Source organism: Hipposideros armiger, unplaced genomic scaffold (assembly GCF_001890085.2).
Source record: "Hipposideros armiger isolate ML-2016 unplaced genomic scaffold, ASM189008v1 scaffold_131, whole genome shotgun sequence".
NCBI lineage: Eukaryota > Metazoa > Chordata > Mammalia > Chiroptera > Hipposideridae > Hipposideros > Hipposideros armiger.
Genome location: NW_017731481.1, coordinates 2,498,382 through 2,512,188, shown reverse-complemented (window position 1 = coordinate 2,512,188; position 13,807 = coordinate 2,498,382). Strand labels below are relative to the sequence as shown.

Sequence of the window (13,807 nt, the reverse complement as noted above, 5' to 3'; positions counted from 1 at the left end):
GTCTAGCTGAACAGAAGTCCTATAACTAAAAATATAAAGAAGCCATGTCAAAACTGGTAGGAGGAGCAGAGACACCGAATGGGCCCCAAACCTCCCTATGGCGGTTGATAATCAGGAGGGTTACCTCAGCTGTGGAGGTTCCTCCTGGGAGGAGTGAGGGACCCCTGCCCCCCGTACCAGGCTCCCCAGCCCAGACTACTGGTGCCAGGAAGAGAAACCCCTACATCATCTGGCTGTGAAAAACAGTGGGGATTCCTACCGTTAGGGTGGGACCGAAGGCTGCAGGAAACCCAGCCGTCCTCTCAAACAGCCAGTGTATAGACTCCCCCTCTCGCAGGCACTCACCTTGGGCTCCAGCAGTGGGACAGTGAATTGGGCAGCCTTAGAGACATACGGGGGACAGACTGAAGAGTGTGACTTAAGGGGGAGGACTGGAGGACAGCTGACATTTTCTCGACGAGGGGTTCTCTTTCTGTGCAGCCCACGGGCAGGCGCCATCTTTCCTATATTGAACCTGCCCCCACAGGCCAAATCTGAATCTGATTGGCCTGGTGAGCTCCACCGTTCTGCTCTGCTGACTCAGCTGGGACCCTGGCCCACCCAATTCACACACAGCCAGAAGCACTTTCTCTGACAGCAACTAGCCTCTCCTGCATTGCACTCTCTCTAGGAAAACTATTGGAGTCCACAGGCCCAAGGCAGGTGGCAACTGGCCTTAGCGTGCTCTGGGACTTTTGCTGAGTCACTCTAGGCTCAGCACTGGCACCAAACCAGAGTCTACATTAATCTGGTGACCATAACTCTTCCCACTCTAGTGACTCTCCTGAGATCCTGCCTCACTTAACTCATGTACCACACCAGGTTTTATCAGTGGCTGAACTTTAAGGCAGCTGGCAGGTGGAAGCAGGCTTCCAGGTGTTCTGGTTCTTTGCAGAGTTACCCCCAACCTGGTACTGGTGGCAGGCATCCTCAGTTCACAGCATGGCCGCTCCCACGGGCCTCCAGGTGCAGGACAAGCAGCAGCCAACTATGGATTGCTTTGTAGTTTCTACCAGGTGCTCCCTGCTTGGTCACAGGCAGTGGCTGACCTGGGCCTGCATCAGAACCCCTCCTGAGAGACCCCAGAAACAATATACTTGAAGGTTGGCTTCACAGCACAGCAGAGCACCACCCAATTAGCCCCACAAGTAGAATACACAAAGGGCAGGGCCGGCCGCATTGGTTAAGAGCTGGCTTGGGATGCCAGAGGGCTCCAGTTCGGATCCCACATATGAGGGCCAGTGACACTGCCCTCCACAGCTAAGATGCTGAACAACAGCTCAACCTGGAGCTGGGCGGCTGTGAGTAGGCGACGGCGTAGGCTGCAGCCCCTGTGGCAGTGGGTTGCCATGGGCTACCGTGTGTAGCCAGCAGCCAGCGTGAGCGGCCAGCAGCCTACGTGAGCGGCCGTCCAGAAGCCGGCGACTGATGTGCCTCGCCCGGGAAGAGCACAATGATGGTGCCAACTTGGGCCAGTGAAGCAATGTCCTCCACAACTAGACTGAAGAACAAAACGACAACAACTTGTCTGTTCCCCTTCCCACAATTTCCCAGCACTGTTCCCATCCCCCCAATTCCCCAATTAAAAAAAATATATATATTAATTTATATTTTATGTACAAGGCCTGACAATTAAGTTTGAGAACTTGTTGCAATGATATTAACCTTTTTTGATACCAGAGGGATTATTCATTATGAATTTTTACCAACTGGACAGTTAACCAAGTTTACTGTTTGGAAATGCTCAAAAGGCTGCATGAAAAAGCTAGATGACCTGAACTTTTCACCAACAATTCATGGCTCTTGCATCACAACAATGCACCAGCTCACATGGCACTGTCTGTGAGGGAGTTTTTAGCCAGTAAACAAATAACTGTATTGAAACACCCTCCCTACTCACCTGATCTGGCCCCCAGTGACTTCTTTCTTTACCCAAAGATAAAGGAAATATTGAAAGGAAGACATTTTGATGACATTCAGAACATCAAGGGCAATACTACGTACGACAGCTCTGATGGCCATTCCAGGAAAAGTTCCAAAATTACTTTGAAAGGTGGATTAGGCGCTGGAGTTGGTGCATAGCTTCCCAAGAGGAGTACTTTGAAGGTGACCATAGTGATATTCAGCAATGAGCTATGTAGCACTTTTTGTAAGATGAGTTCGCAAACTTGTCAGATCTCGTAATGTAGAAATTTATATTTATGAAATTTAAAAACCTAAAGTAAAAAGTTAATTATACAAACACACAATTAAAGACAAACACTGGCAATGTGCTTTCCCATCTAATTTTACACTCTCAAAGGAGGTCTTCACCACCTTCCACTTAATCATGGGCTTGGTCAATCCAGGTTCCCTCGTCAGTTCTGGGTTTGCAAGTCAAGTGAGGCACTTGTAGAAGACACAAGGGGAAGGATGCTGAGGCTTTTGGGGAGGGTTTTCTGGCTAATGTAATTATGAGACACACAGAGGGAATGCCCTCCCCTTCCAGGGAGTGTCTCGTTTGCTGAGTGTGTTTGGCTGTCATGGCGGCAGTCATCTCACAGCCATGAAATGAAGTGAGCTGGCTGAGGGCAAATGGATAGGAGCCAGCCTCCCTCAGGACTTTTTATGTGAAATGAATTTTCCTTATAACCCAGCTGAATGAGGATTTTCTGTTCCTTATGGTTCAAGACATGCTGACTGATATACTCCCCAATTTGAGAAAGGCTTCTGGATAACCCATCTGGAGAGGCCCAACTGGCTTTAACTGCTAAGATTTGGGATGACACAGCTGTGACCATCCATAATGACTCACTGCAAGAGAAGGGTAGCAGCAGGTTTCCTCAAAGATGATTGTCCCCATACACACTAGCTCCATGAACATTTTCTTGGGGCATATTAGACACTAATTTTATTAGCACTTAAATATTAAAAACACAACAACCACTGCTTTGCTTTAATAAATGTTTATTTAGTGCTGGTTATGTAGGAGGGACTGTGTTTGTGCCATGAAAAATATGCAATGAAAAGGGCATAATCCTTGCCCTTAACAAGCTCACAGTTCAGCATGGGAAACTAGACATGTACACAAATAGCTATCATACAAGTCATAAAGTGATGAGTGCCATGAGATTGATCCCAGTAAGATACTATGAGAGCCCAGAGGAAGAAAAGACTATTTTTCGACGAGAATAAAAGAGAGGTGCCTTAGAAATATGGGGTCTAAAGTGACAGGTCAAATGTCACTTTTTTGGGAAAAAATGGAGAGAATTAGAGGAAAAAGCAATCCAGGAAGACTATAATCAAAGTCAGAACCAGGCGGTCCTGGCTAAGTGATGGAGGTGGGAGGTGGGCTGGAAAAAGTGGGATGGGCATAGAGGGTGGGGAGGGAAAGCTGGGAACGTGTGTTGGGCTCAATGCGGATGGTTATGTATGCCGGGCAAAGCTGTTTCAACTTCAGTGTAAGTTTTTACAAAGAGGTGATTAGCTCAGAACTCGGCTTCATAAAGCTTAACCTAGTTGCTTTACGGAAGGAGGGACTGAGGGAAGGCCAGTTTAAAAAGAATTCTAAGGATCTGGACTAGAGTAAAAAGGTGGTGACAATAAGAATGAAGATACAGGGGAAGATGGAGACAGAATTGAGATTTGGTAACGACTAAATATGGAAAAAGCGGAGAAAAGGAGGTAGGTGGGTGAGAGACGGCAGTTTTATATGGCGTTGCGAATGATCCACTCACAAAGCTAGGAAAATCCAAAGAGGAAAAGGTTTGAATTCCGAAGAAGAAAGCAGGGAAGACGTGAGCCTGGATGCTGGCAGATGTCCAGGTGGAGGGGTTCTGCAGGCAGTTAAAGTTGGAATGAGAGTTCAGGGTAGAGGTCTGCACTGGAAACAGACTAGGAAGTCACCCACGCAGTGGCGACAGTCGAAGCGATGTTGAGATGGCCCCATCTCACCACAGAAGGATGCTCTAAAGTACAAACTATTGTCACATTTTCCTTAAATATGGAATTCTCACAGAAAATTCATAAGTATGATGATGCATCATATGAAAAGTGCTGTTTCTCTTTGTGTGTTCTCCCATCCTCACTCCTGAGAAACTACTACTTCAGTTTAGTGATTCCAGGCAGGAAAGGTGCCTCCATTGTGGAGGGTCATTCTAAAAAGACTTACTCCAATGAGAGTTTTTAAAACTTTTCCTTATCATTTATTTTCAAGAGTTTTCCATAATGAAGTTAGTTTTCTAAGGGTTTCAGAAAAGCTACTGATGTATCCCACCTCACTGTGTCTGACTAAGGGTTGGAAGGGACCTGAGAGGTCATCACTATCTCCCTCGTTTCACAGATGACAAACCTGAGGCCCACACAGGCCAAGGGACTTGCCCAATATTTTACACGCAAGGATGGCAAAGCTGGAGCCAAAGCAAGACAGTTGGCTTTTCTCTCTTCCACAGCTATGTCCCTGGGTACCAGCTACCATCTAGGTACACAGAGAGAAAGACAGGTGAGAAAGTGGGTGGTCAGAATGGATAGAGAGATGATGATAGATAGATAGATAGATAGATAGATAGGTAGATAGATAGATAGATAGATAGATGACTGATAGGTAAATAGTTAAGTACATAAGCAATAACTAAACAAGAGTGGCTGAAAATAACACATCCATAATTCAACTTTTTTTTTCAAGTGGGGAAAAGGAGAAAATGGCTTGATTGAAAGGCAATTTTTTTTGGACCCACTAATGCCTTGCAGACCTGAAAAGGAAATTACCCTGACTTTCTTGAAATATTAAACTTCGCTTAACCAAAGAATATTAGACTATATTACTACACGTCACATTCAATAAGCTTTATAGTCAGCCACAACAGATGATGGTATTCTTGGTTGGCATGTATACACATGGAGAGGCAGTTTGCAGGAAAACAAGATCAGTAAGAATCAGACCATAGTTGTTGTTTTTTCCCCGTCACAGAAGCAAAACGCCCATGGTAATTTCCTTTTGAAAAGTTAACTGAGAAATCCTTAGAATAAAGTTCCAAATCCATCCATTTACATAGAAGATGGAGGAAAAAAGATAATTTACATTTCAAATTTGTAAGTCCCAACTACACAGGTGGAGTTCTGATGAGCCAGGTCACAGTCCGCTTGCCTGAGTACACCAGCACCTTCCCCAGCAATCTGGAAACACACATCTTAAAGGTTTTATAATTAGTGAGTCCCTTTAATAAAGGCCCCCAGGCCCACTAGAGTGTGCCAGCAGCACGCTTCAGCTGCAGCTGTCAGATCTTCCAAAACACCTTCTTTTTATAGAGAATGTAGGCAATGAACACCCAGAGAGCAGTGGCGACGATGTTCTGAATCAGATGCTCTTTGTGCGACTGGTTGTCCTGCAGCTTCCACTGGAAGGGGAAGTAATTCTGGAAGACCTCGTGGCCGACGTACACCAGGATGGAATTCATGCCTGAAGGAGAGACGCAGATGATGATAACGTTCTCCTGTGTCACATCGGATCATCTATTTACCTCTTGAAATTTGACTTTTGTTCAGTGAAGAAGACAAAAATTATGCACTGCTACTGCCAAATATAAGTGATGCATATCTTAGACACTTGTCAACTGTATCAAAAAATTATTAGAAAAGATTCATTTTTATAACAATGTAATTCTTGAATGCTAACTCTGAAAGCCAAAATTATTAACTTACATTTTCTCACAGAAAACTGGAGGTCCAAAAAGTAGCTATTACTAGAATCAGAGGGCTGAAATGAGTCACTGAAATTATCTGGTCTAGCTCTCAGTCTCCAGGTAGAACCTCATTTAAACCATTCCATCTGTCTCTCTCTCTTTTGTTTTTTTAGCTGAGCCATCCTGCTACCTGTTGGCAGCTCAGTGGCTGCTCAGCTCGGACTGGACTCGAACCGCTGTTGCTCAGAGCTCACATTCTTGAGCGAGCTCTTAACCAACTGAGCCACTCGGCCGGCCCTTCTCCATCTGTCTCTTGATAACGTCTCTTGATATTTCTTACGCATCCTCTGAAAGCTGTGAATTTATATTGAGAGCGAAAGTCTGGCCCCATTTTTGAAGCATTCGAGGCTGGAGGGTATGTCCCAGGTTGTTTCTGATACTCTACACTTTGGTGTTGCCTGAAGAAACAAGTGGAGCTCATTATGACCCCCCAGTCTTAGTGGGTAAGATGGCGTACTGCTTGGGAACAGGCCAGTGACGTCCTGTGTAGCTGGGACTGCATGGCCCCTGCCGCATTCTCCCTCAGCCTGTGTTGTGGCAACATGCCACCAGGGCCGTGGTTCAAGGACCCAGCACTGGATATGCTCGGCTGGTCTCTCGGTCACCATCATCACCTTCCTTTGGGTTAGAGGCGACTTACCTGGGTACAAGAATGGGGCTCCTGTCCACAGTCCCTTCACGTCCACAAGGGGGTACAGGAGAAGCAGGATGAAGAAGGCAAAGGAGCTGAGCGTAGTGATGTACGAAACGGACCTAAGAGGTGAACGAGGTGCCTCAGTGCTCCTGGGAACGCAGACGGCATGAGCGCAACTAGTCACCATTAAAACGACACCGTGTTCTATACCTACCAGAGATTTTTGTTTACTGGAATAAATCCTTCATTTTCAGAAATTTTCGTGAAAGCAACAGAGATAAGCCCCTATAACAGGGGAGAAAGACGTTAATTTTTTTCATATCCTCTCAAACAACAATGTTCCCAAAGTGGAAAATATTAGTTATGTAATTATTTAGGGATGGCTGAAAATAGCATCTGGTATTTTATTCTTTGAACTAGAAAAATATTTTTAACATGTGTGAACTAAAAAGATTCTCCAAAAAAAGATTGTTTCAGCATTTCTCTGATGTGAAGGTAAAGTAAGTGATCAATTAGAGTGACTCTTGGGAGGTAACATGACAGCAAGGTCGGGGGTAAAAGGAACAGTCAATCTTACAACTCTTTTGTCACCTGTAAATTTGGAAGCCGGTGTTTGGAAACCTGTTATTTACCTGGTCTTTCTAGTATGTTTCCATTTCAGAACCCACACCTCAGCTGCATTTCTTGAAGCATTCCTGGCTGGCTATTTGTTGGCAAACGCTGACTTATAAGGACATTTTCCTAAGAAAATAAACCTGAGAATTTAGGTGTAAAGACTGGTTCCTCTCTGTTACTCAAGTGAAGAATGCTACCTGTTGTGATGTAGTGACAGCTGATATACCCGTGTTGCTAAACATTTTTTTCTTTTAAATATGTATGTGTAAAGAAAAGGAATTTTAGTGAGGAACGTTGGTTACTTACTAGAAAACAACACCATGCAGTGAATCTAATCAGGATGTCTTTGGTCTGATCCTTGTAATACAAGAGTATTTTTCCTGCCTGGAAAAGAAAACGCAGTATGACAAGAGAATCACTTAAGGTATGTATCCATCCGTTATCTTAATCACTCACAGACTCATCTGCCAGGCCCACTCTAGTAGGACACTGGGATTACAAAGATGGATGGCACGTCACCACTGCCCTTGACTAGTGAGAGGCACCTGAGACCACTTGGTGGGGAGGTAGACATTAGAGCAGAAGGGCAGTCAGGTTGAGGCGATGAGCACAAAGCCGGAAGAATGTTCAGGCAGACTGGAATAGCATGCCCAGAAGCGTGTCAAAACGGGTGAAAACGCCCAGCATCCCTGAGGTGCTATAGGTAACTCAGAAAGGCTGGAGGGTGGGGCGGGCAGGAAGGTGGCAGGCAGGTAGGCTCGTAGGTCTCACTGCGAGGTGCAGGCTTTCTCCCATAGGTGATGGAGAGCCAACGAAAGTCACTCCCTCCCCCCACACACAAAAGTACCAAGGGACCAGTGCAGACTGGCCTGCTAGACAGCCAGGCTGGAAGCAGTACAGAAGGTGGACAGGGACAGGGTGGAACTGGAGGCAAGAAAACGTTTTTAAAACAGTAAAATCTGAACTTTGCATAAAATTCCCCCCAAATTAGGAATTAATTTCTGAAAACATCAAAGTATAAGAAAATATTAATTATTTAAAATAACAGCTATGTCTTATGAATGTCTTCTATGTGCCAGTTCTTAGAACTTTACATGAATTACTTCATCCTCTCCTCACCTTTATGAGCTAGGTGCTACAGAAGCACGGAGGGGTCAAGTAACATGCCCAAGGTTACCCAGCTAGAAGGGGCCGAGCTGGGTGTGAGCCCAGGCAGTGTGCACCAGGTCTGCACTCTTAACCCCCAGGCCAGGGTCTCCCACAGGCGCACATCGCCCTAGAGAGTGTGTGTAGGGATTAAATCGATATGTGCAAACCAGGAAATGCTACAAAGACCAAGGCGGTGTTTCTTAATATGAAATTAATCACCAAGGTGTATACCTTTAGACCTGTACTATCCAACACAAGAGCCACTGGCCACATGTGACTACTTAAAGTTTAATTTAAAATGAAATAAAATTAAAAATCCCATTCCTCAGTCATGCTAGCCACATTTCAAGTACTCAGTAACCAGACAGACAGCACGGAGAGACTTTTCATCATCACAGAGGGTTCCATTAGCACTGCTTCACATGTTCTTATCTTCTCCCAGTTAGCTCCCCTCCAACAATGGTTTCAGTCACCAATATAACTTTAAGAAGAAAATCTAGACTGTTCAGAATTTAAACACAACTGCGTGTGAGATAAACCAAGAATCACCTGTATTGACTTTGGCATAAAATATGCATAACCTCAAACCATGTAAAGTGTACACAGAAGAAACGCGACAAGTGACATGGTGGCTTCCCAACCTCACCAGCACCCAAACACTCTGCACAGTCTAGCAGAGAAATCTTTTATCCAGAAACAGCTATGCCTCCATTTCTAAGGTAAGCCATATGAATAATAAGAATTATTTTTGAGAATATAGAAATTATACCTAATTATTTGAATGAGCTGTATTTTAGCAACTTCTAGTTATGACAATCTGTCAAATATAAACAGAATTTATTAGACCTGTAATACACAGATGATATGTTTCCAATTTGCTATTTTAACGAAAGCGTTTTTTGAATTAGTGATGAAGCAATAATCACAAACTGTCAGAAAACTGTATCTGGATGAAATGAACAAATACCTGAACTCCTAAAAATGCCATCACAATGGAGTTGATGGTCCCTAGGATTCCTTCTGGATCGTAGGCCACCGTGGTGTGATAAAGCACCTTAACAAAACAGAAACAATAAAGCGCCTTAACAAAACTCAGTGACCACAGAAATGCACACAAGCAACTCACAGACTAAATACAAACTTGAATACACTCCAATATTCGGTACATTTGCTTAAGCTACAGAAACCCATTGCCAGCCTGTGGGGATTATAGGCAGGATATCTCTGGCTAAGAAAGTGTGTGGTGTGTGACACTTCAGAAGGGAACACAGAGCCCAACAATGAGCCATGGTCCAGTGCAGCCACTTCAACTTCAGGTGGCTCAGGGGACATGCCTGCTGACACAAGGCATCCTGAACCAGTTTCAAACACTGTATATAATACCATCATAATTTTCAAGCGTATTCTTTTTGGTCAACCCTATTGTAACACCAACAGCTTCTTATCTTCTTTTAAGGCAAATAACATTTAAACATACATCTGTATTATTTCATTATAAAATGAATGTTACTGCAGAAAACAGTAGACATTTAGAAATAAACACTGTAGGGGAGGCTGCAGTGTACCACCCGGGTATTCCCCCCCACCCCACCCCTGTCAGGACTAAAGTCTTGTTCCCCAGCTGTGAGAAGTATTAATGGCGAGTAGCTCTCGGCCAAGTCCATCTTCTGGATTTGTCCTTGATTTAAGAGAGCTGCCTCTCCAAGAGTCACACCCCCTTGCTGGGGGCATTCGACATCCAACCAGGAACATCAAGGGCCCGATCCCTCCCCTCAATTCAGAATGGCTCTGAGGGGCCACCCCAACCCGCTATGAGATTAGCTGAGGCCTTCATGTGACTGCAATGCAGTTCAACTGCTCCCTCTGCCCTTCCTTCCCCAAAGGACTGCCTGATAAACGTCTGCATATGAATCCGTCTCAGTCTGCTGTCAGGAAGTCTGACCTGAGACACACAGAAAGCACTACGCTACACATTTGATACAATGCATTCTCACTTACCAGCCCATTTCTCAAACAAAAATCAGTTCCCAGCACAGTTTATTAAAATGGACATTTTCAAGTTGGCCAACCCTTTCTGTTTTCCTTCACTTAATGTTCCTAAATGTCCATTTCTAAGTGCAAGCCAGTGTCACTCACAGTCGAGGAGGGGTGCTGGTAAAGGTGATCATCTCCCAGCAGCAAGCGGTCAATGTAGCCAGCAGCTCCTCCAGTGCAATTCGGATACTTCCCCAGATCTCCAATGCCGCCAGGGCCAAGATAACCACTGGGAGGGGAGAACATGCACTTAACTGACAAGACTTCAGAAGGGAAAGGGGTAAATACTGGCTGTGTACGCAGCCCAACAAAGAGCCTCAAACATGCACAAGCCTGGGAACCCTTCCAGCGCCATGCTTTCTCACCAATGCTCTCTTGACGGCCCCACACGTTAAGGCTCAGAGACCCAATGTCTCTTCAAACTGACCCTGAACAAAACCTCATGGAGACACTCCTCTGGACACTCCCCAAACTCCTCTCCCAATACAAAGCATGCCTCAAAGGAGAAGAAAAGGGCGGAAGAGGATTCCTCTGACTTGGGAAATTTGAAAGTACTCATATAGCTCCAGAAGCTGTGACTTCTACGAAATGGCATGCAAAAAGGGATGATTTACACAGGTCCACTTACGTAGGGCATCCAGGAACAGGTAAGAAGAATGTCAACACCAACCAAATGCTTTCCAGCATCAAAATGAAGAGCCACTGGGGCCAGCTGGATATGACATCTTGAAGGGAAGAGCACCTTCTCTCCTGAGTGAGGGGCATAAGGAAACATGCAAACTAAATGCAAGTAGAATGGGAAATGATACGTAGTATGTATATTTAGGAAATTCCCTGTGAGTCTTCTCTTGGGCTTTATGGTACTAATATAAAAAGAGATGCATGTTTATTTCATCTGCATTATGTGGTCTAGGTGTTCCCTCTCTATGAAATATCACAGTAAAACAGAAGTTGTAAAGAAATCAGTGGACAATTCTGTTCCTTTACCCAAGAGATTTGAAAACAGATGTTCACAAAAAAACTTGTATATGGAATCATCACAATGCGTAATAGCCAAAAAGTGGAAACAAGTCAAATGTCCATCAGCTTATGAGTGGATACATAACGTGGCACATTCACAAAGTGGAATGCTATCCACCAAGGAATCAAGTACTAGTACATGGCACAACATGGATAAATCTTGAAAAATACTATCCTAAATGAAAGAAGCCAGACACAAAAAGCCACATATGATGATTCCATTTATATGAAATGTCCAAAACAGGCAAATCTATAGAGACAGAAAGTAGATTAGGAGATGCCTAGGGCTGGGGGACTTGGAGGTAAAAAGGAGTGGTTAGTAGAGAGTATGGGATTTCTTTTGGGGTAATGAAAATGTTCTAGAATTAGATAGTGGTGATGATTGCACAACTCTGAATATACTAAATATCACTGAATTGTACACATCAAACATGTGAGTTTTATGGTATGTGAACTATATCTCAATAAAGCTGTTCTAAAAAAAGAAGTTAAAAATAAATTTAAGAGGAAAATGAAATTTAAACATTTGGAGCTATTCTGGTTAAAAGAAGAAGGGCATAACCTACCTTTTCTTGGTGGCCCACCCAACCCACTGGCCCTGGACGAACCTCCGCAGACCCCCAGGTCCCACAAGCAGCTAAAACCAAGCCCACCTTCACCCGCACATGTCTAGTCTCACTTCACCTTAAGGAAATGTACCGTAGAGGGTACGGATATGCTGATGGGGAGGGCAGAGGAGGTACAAGGGTAATGATTAAACGCACTCCAAGAACCCATAACCGAGCAATCATTACAGGAAGACACAAGAAAATTTGAGATTTGATGATGAATTTGCTAGTTACATGTACAGAAAGAAGCTAGAAAATACAGTTCTATTAATTTATTTTAAGTAGGACCCCAAATGGGAAGAGTCTAAACATTACCACCTGAATTTTTACCTCCATTGGGGGAAAAAAAAAAAAGCTGTTACCTGGGTAAATTCAGCAATTTATGGTAAGATAGGAAGTAATCACAAGAGGTGACTCTCGCACATACATCTCACAAAGAAGAAATAGCCAAGGATATACTGTCATTTTCCCATACCCTAGCTTGACACTTTTTTTCCAAGTTAAACCTTTGCAGCCTTTGTATAGATATTAATATGTTATATGGGTTTTTAAAAATATATCTTATGCCACAAGGAATTTGAAAAATTAGTAGTCATGCTTCAAGAGACTGAACCAAAAACTAAAAGATGGTGATATTATTTAATGCCATCAATATGCATTTGATTACTGGACACTTAAAGATTTGTTAAGAGGGTACAACTCACGTTACATGTTTTTTGCCACAATAAAAAAATGACTGGGGTGGCCGAGTGGCGCACTGGTTAAGAGCTGACTTGGGACACCAGCTCTGAGCAGCAGGGCCCGGGTTTGGATCCCACATGGGGGCCAGTGACACTATCCTCTACAGCTAATATGGTGAACAACAGCCTGACCTGGAGTTGGGCTGCCGTGAGTCGCTGGTGACAGCGTAGGCTGCATTGAAGCTGCAGTGGGCTGCCATAAGCTACTGTGGCTGGCAGCCAGCGTGAGTGGCTGGTAGCCGGCGTGAGTGGCTGGTAGCTGGTGTAAGCTGCCAAGAGCTGCCGTGAGCAGCCGTCCAGAGGCCGGTGACGATCTGCCTCACCCGGGAAGAGCACAATGATAATACCAACATGGGCCAGTGAAGCGACGTCCTCCACAACTAGACTGAAGAACAAAACAGCAACTTGTCTGTTCCCCTTCCCTGGATTCCCTAGTGCTGTTCCCCTCTCCCAATTCCCCAATAAAATCTTTAAAAAAAAAAAAGACTGATATAAAGGCTAAATAAGAATAATTAATTGAAGGAAAAAATAATACATTCAACTAAGAGTTAAGGAGTCTACTGAAGCACAATACTACACTCAGAACTAAAGGGAGTCTGAAAACTATATACTGATATTTCCCCATACCGTTTTTTAAATAAGGTTTCTCACCGAGGCACAACTGTCAGGCACGGGTTTTGCAAAGATGAGCTCCAACACAGCAACCACAAAATATGTCACCCCCAGCCGCTGGAGCACTCCAGGGATTCGTACTTTATCCCAAGACACTGCAGAAGGTACAAGTTAGGTAAAGGTTAGCCAGCGCTTCTCATTTCATCCCAAGACAGAATTACTTTTTTTCTAAAGGGGAAGACACACCTATATTGTACATATGCTACATATGGTCAGGAGACATGACTCAAATTCACAGCAGGAAGCTGGTCAGCTGGGAGACTGGGATGAAAACAAAAGTGTCTTGCTCAAGTGTGGGGATGAAGCAAGGACTACCCTGGACCCTGAAGTTCATCTCCTGGCCCTTTCCCATTAGGATTACAGATTCAACTCTCACATCCATGAGGAACTTGCAGATCTAGCACAGGCCACCAACTGACTCTACAGGCTACATGACTATCACTAGAAGAGTGTAACCCTATAATGAACCCTATAATGTATTCTCCTGGGTGCAGTGGCTCACTTTTAGAGACAGATCGAATCAACTTTTATGTGACACCTTCCCTTGTGACCCCCACTGGAAGTGACCTCTACCTA

At 44.3% G+C, this 13,807-nt stretch overlaps 1 protein-coding gene across 2 annotated transcripts in view; it reads right to left on the bottom strand.

Annotated features, from left to right (window-relative positions):
• Window positions 1-2,968: 2,968 nt before the first annotated feature.
• Window positions 2,969-13,807, bottom strand: part of HGSNAT (heparan-alpha-glucosaminide N-acetyltransferase) — a 32,477-nt gene continuing 21,638 nt past the window's right edge. Inside the window, exons 11-18 of one of the 2 annotated variants that reach the window (XM_019649280.1) lie at window positions 13,211-13,326; window positions 10,820-10,941; window positions 10,294-10,420; window positions 9,125-9,211; window positions 7,315-7,392; window positions 6,608-6,678; window positions 6,400-6,512; window positions 2,969-5,476 (exon numbers count right to left, since the gene is read on the bottom strand). In XM_019649280.1, coding sequence (XP_019504825.1) covers window positions 5,295-5,476; window positions 6,400-6,512; window positions 6,608-6,678; window positions 7,315-7,392; window positions 9,125-9,211; window positions 10,294-10,420; window positions 10,820-10,941; window positions 13,211-13,326 — 896 coding nt within the window. In that variant the 3' untranslated portion in view covers window positions 2,969-5,294. Of the gene's footprint in view, window positions 5,477-5,927; window positions 6,158-6,399; window positions 6,513-6,607; window positions 6,679-7,314; window positions 7,393-9,124; window positions 9,212-10,293; window positions 10,421-10,819; window positions 10,942-13,210; window positions 13,327-13,807 lie in introns of those variants that run through there. The other variant, XM_019649282.1, reaches the window with a different exon arrangement.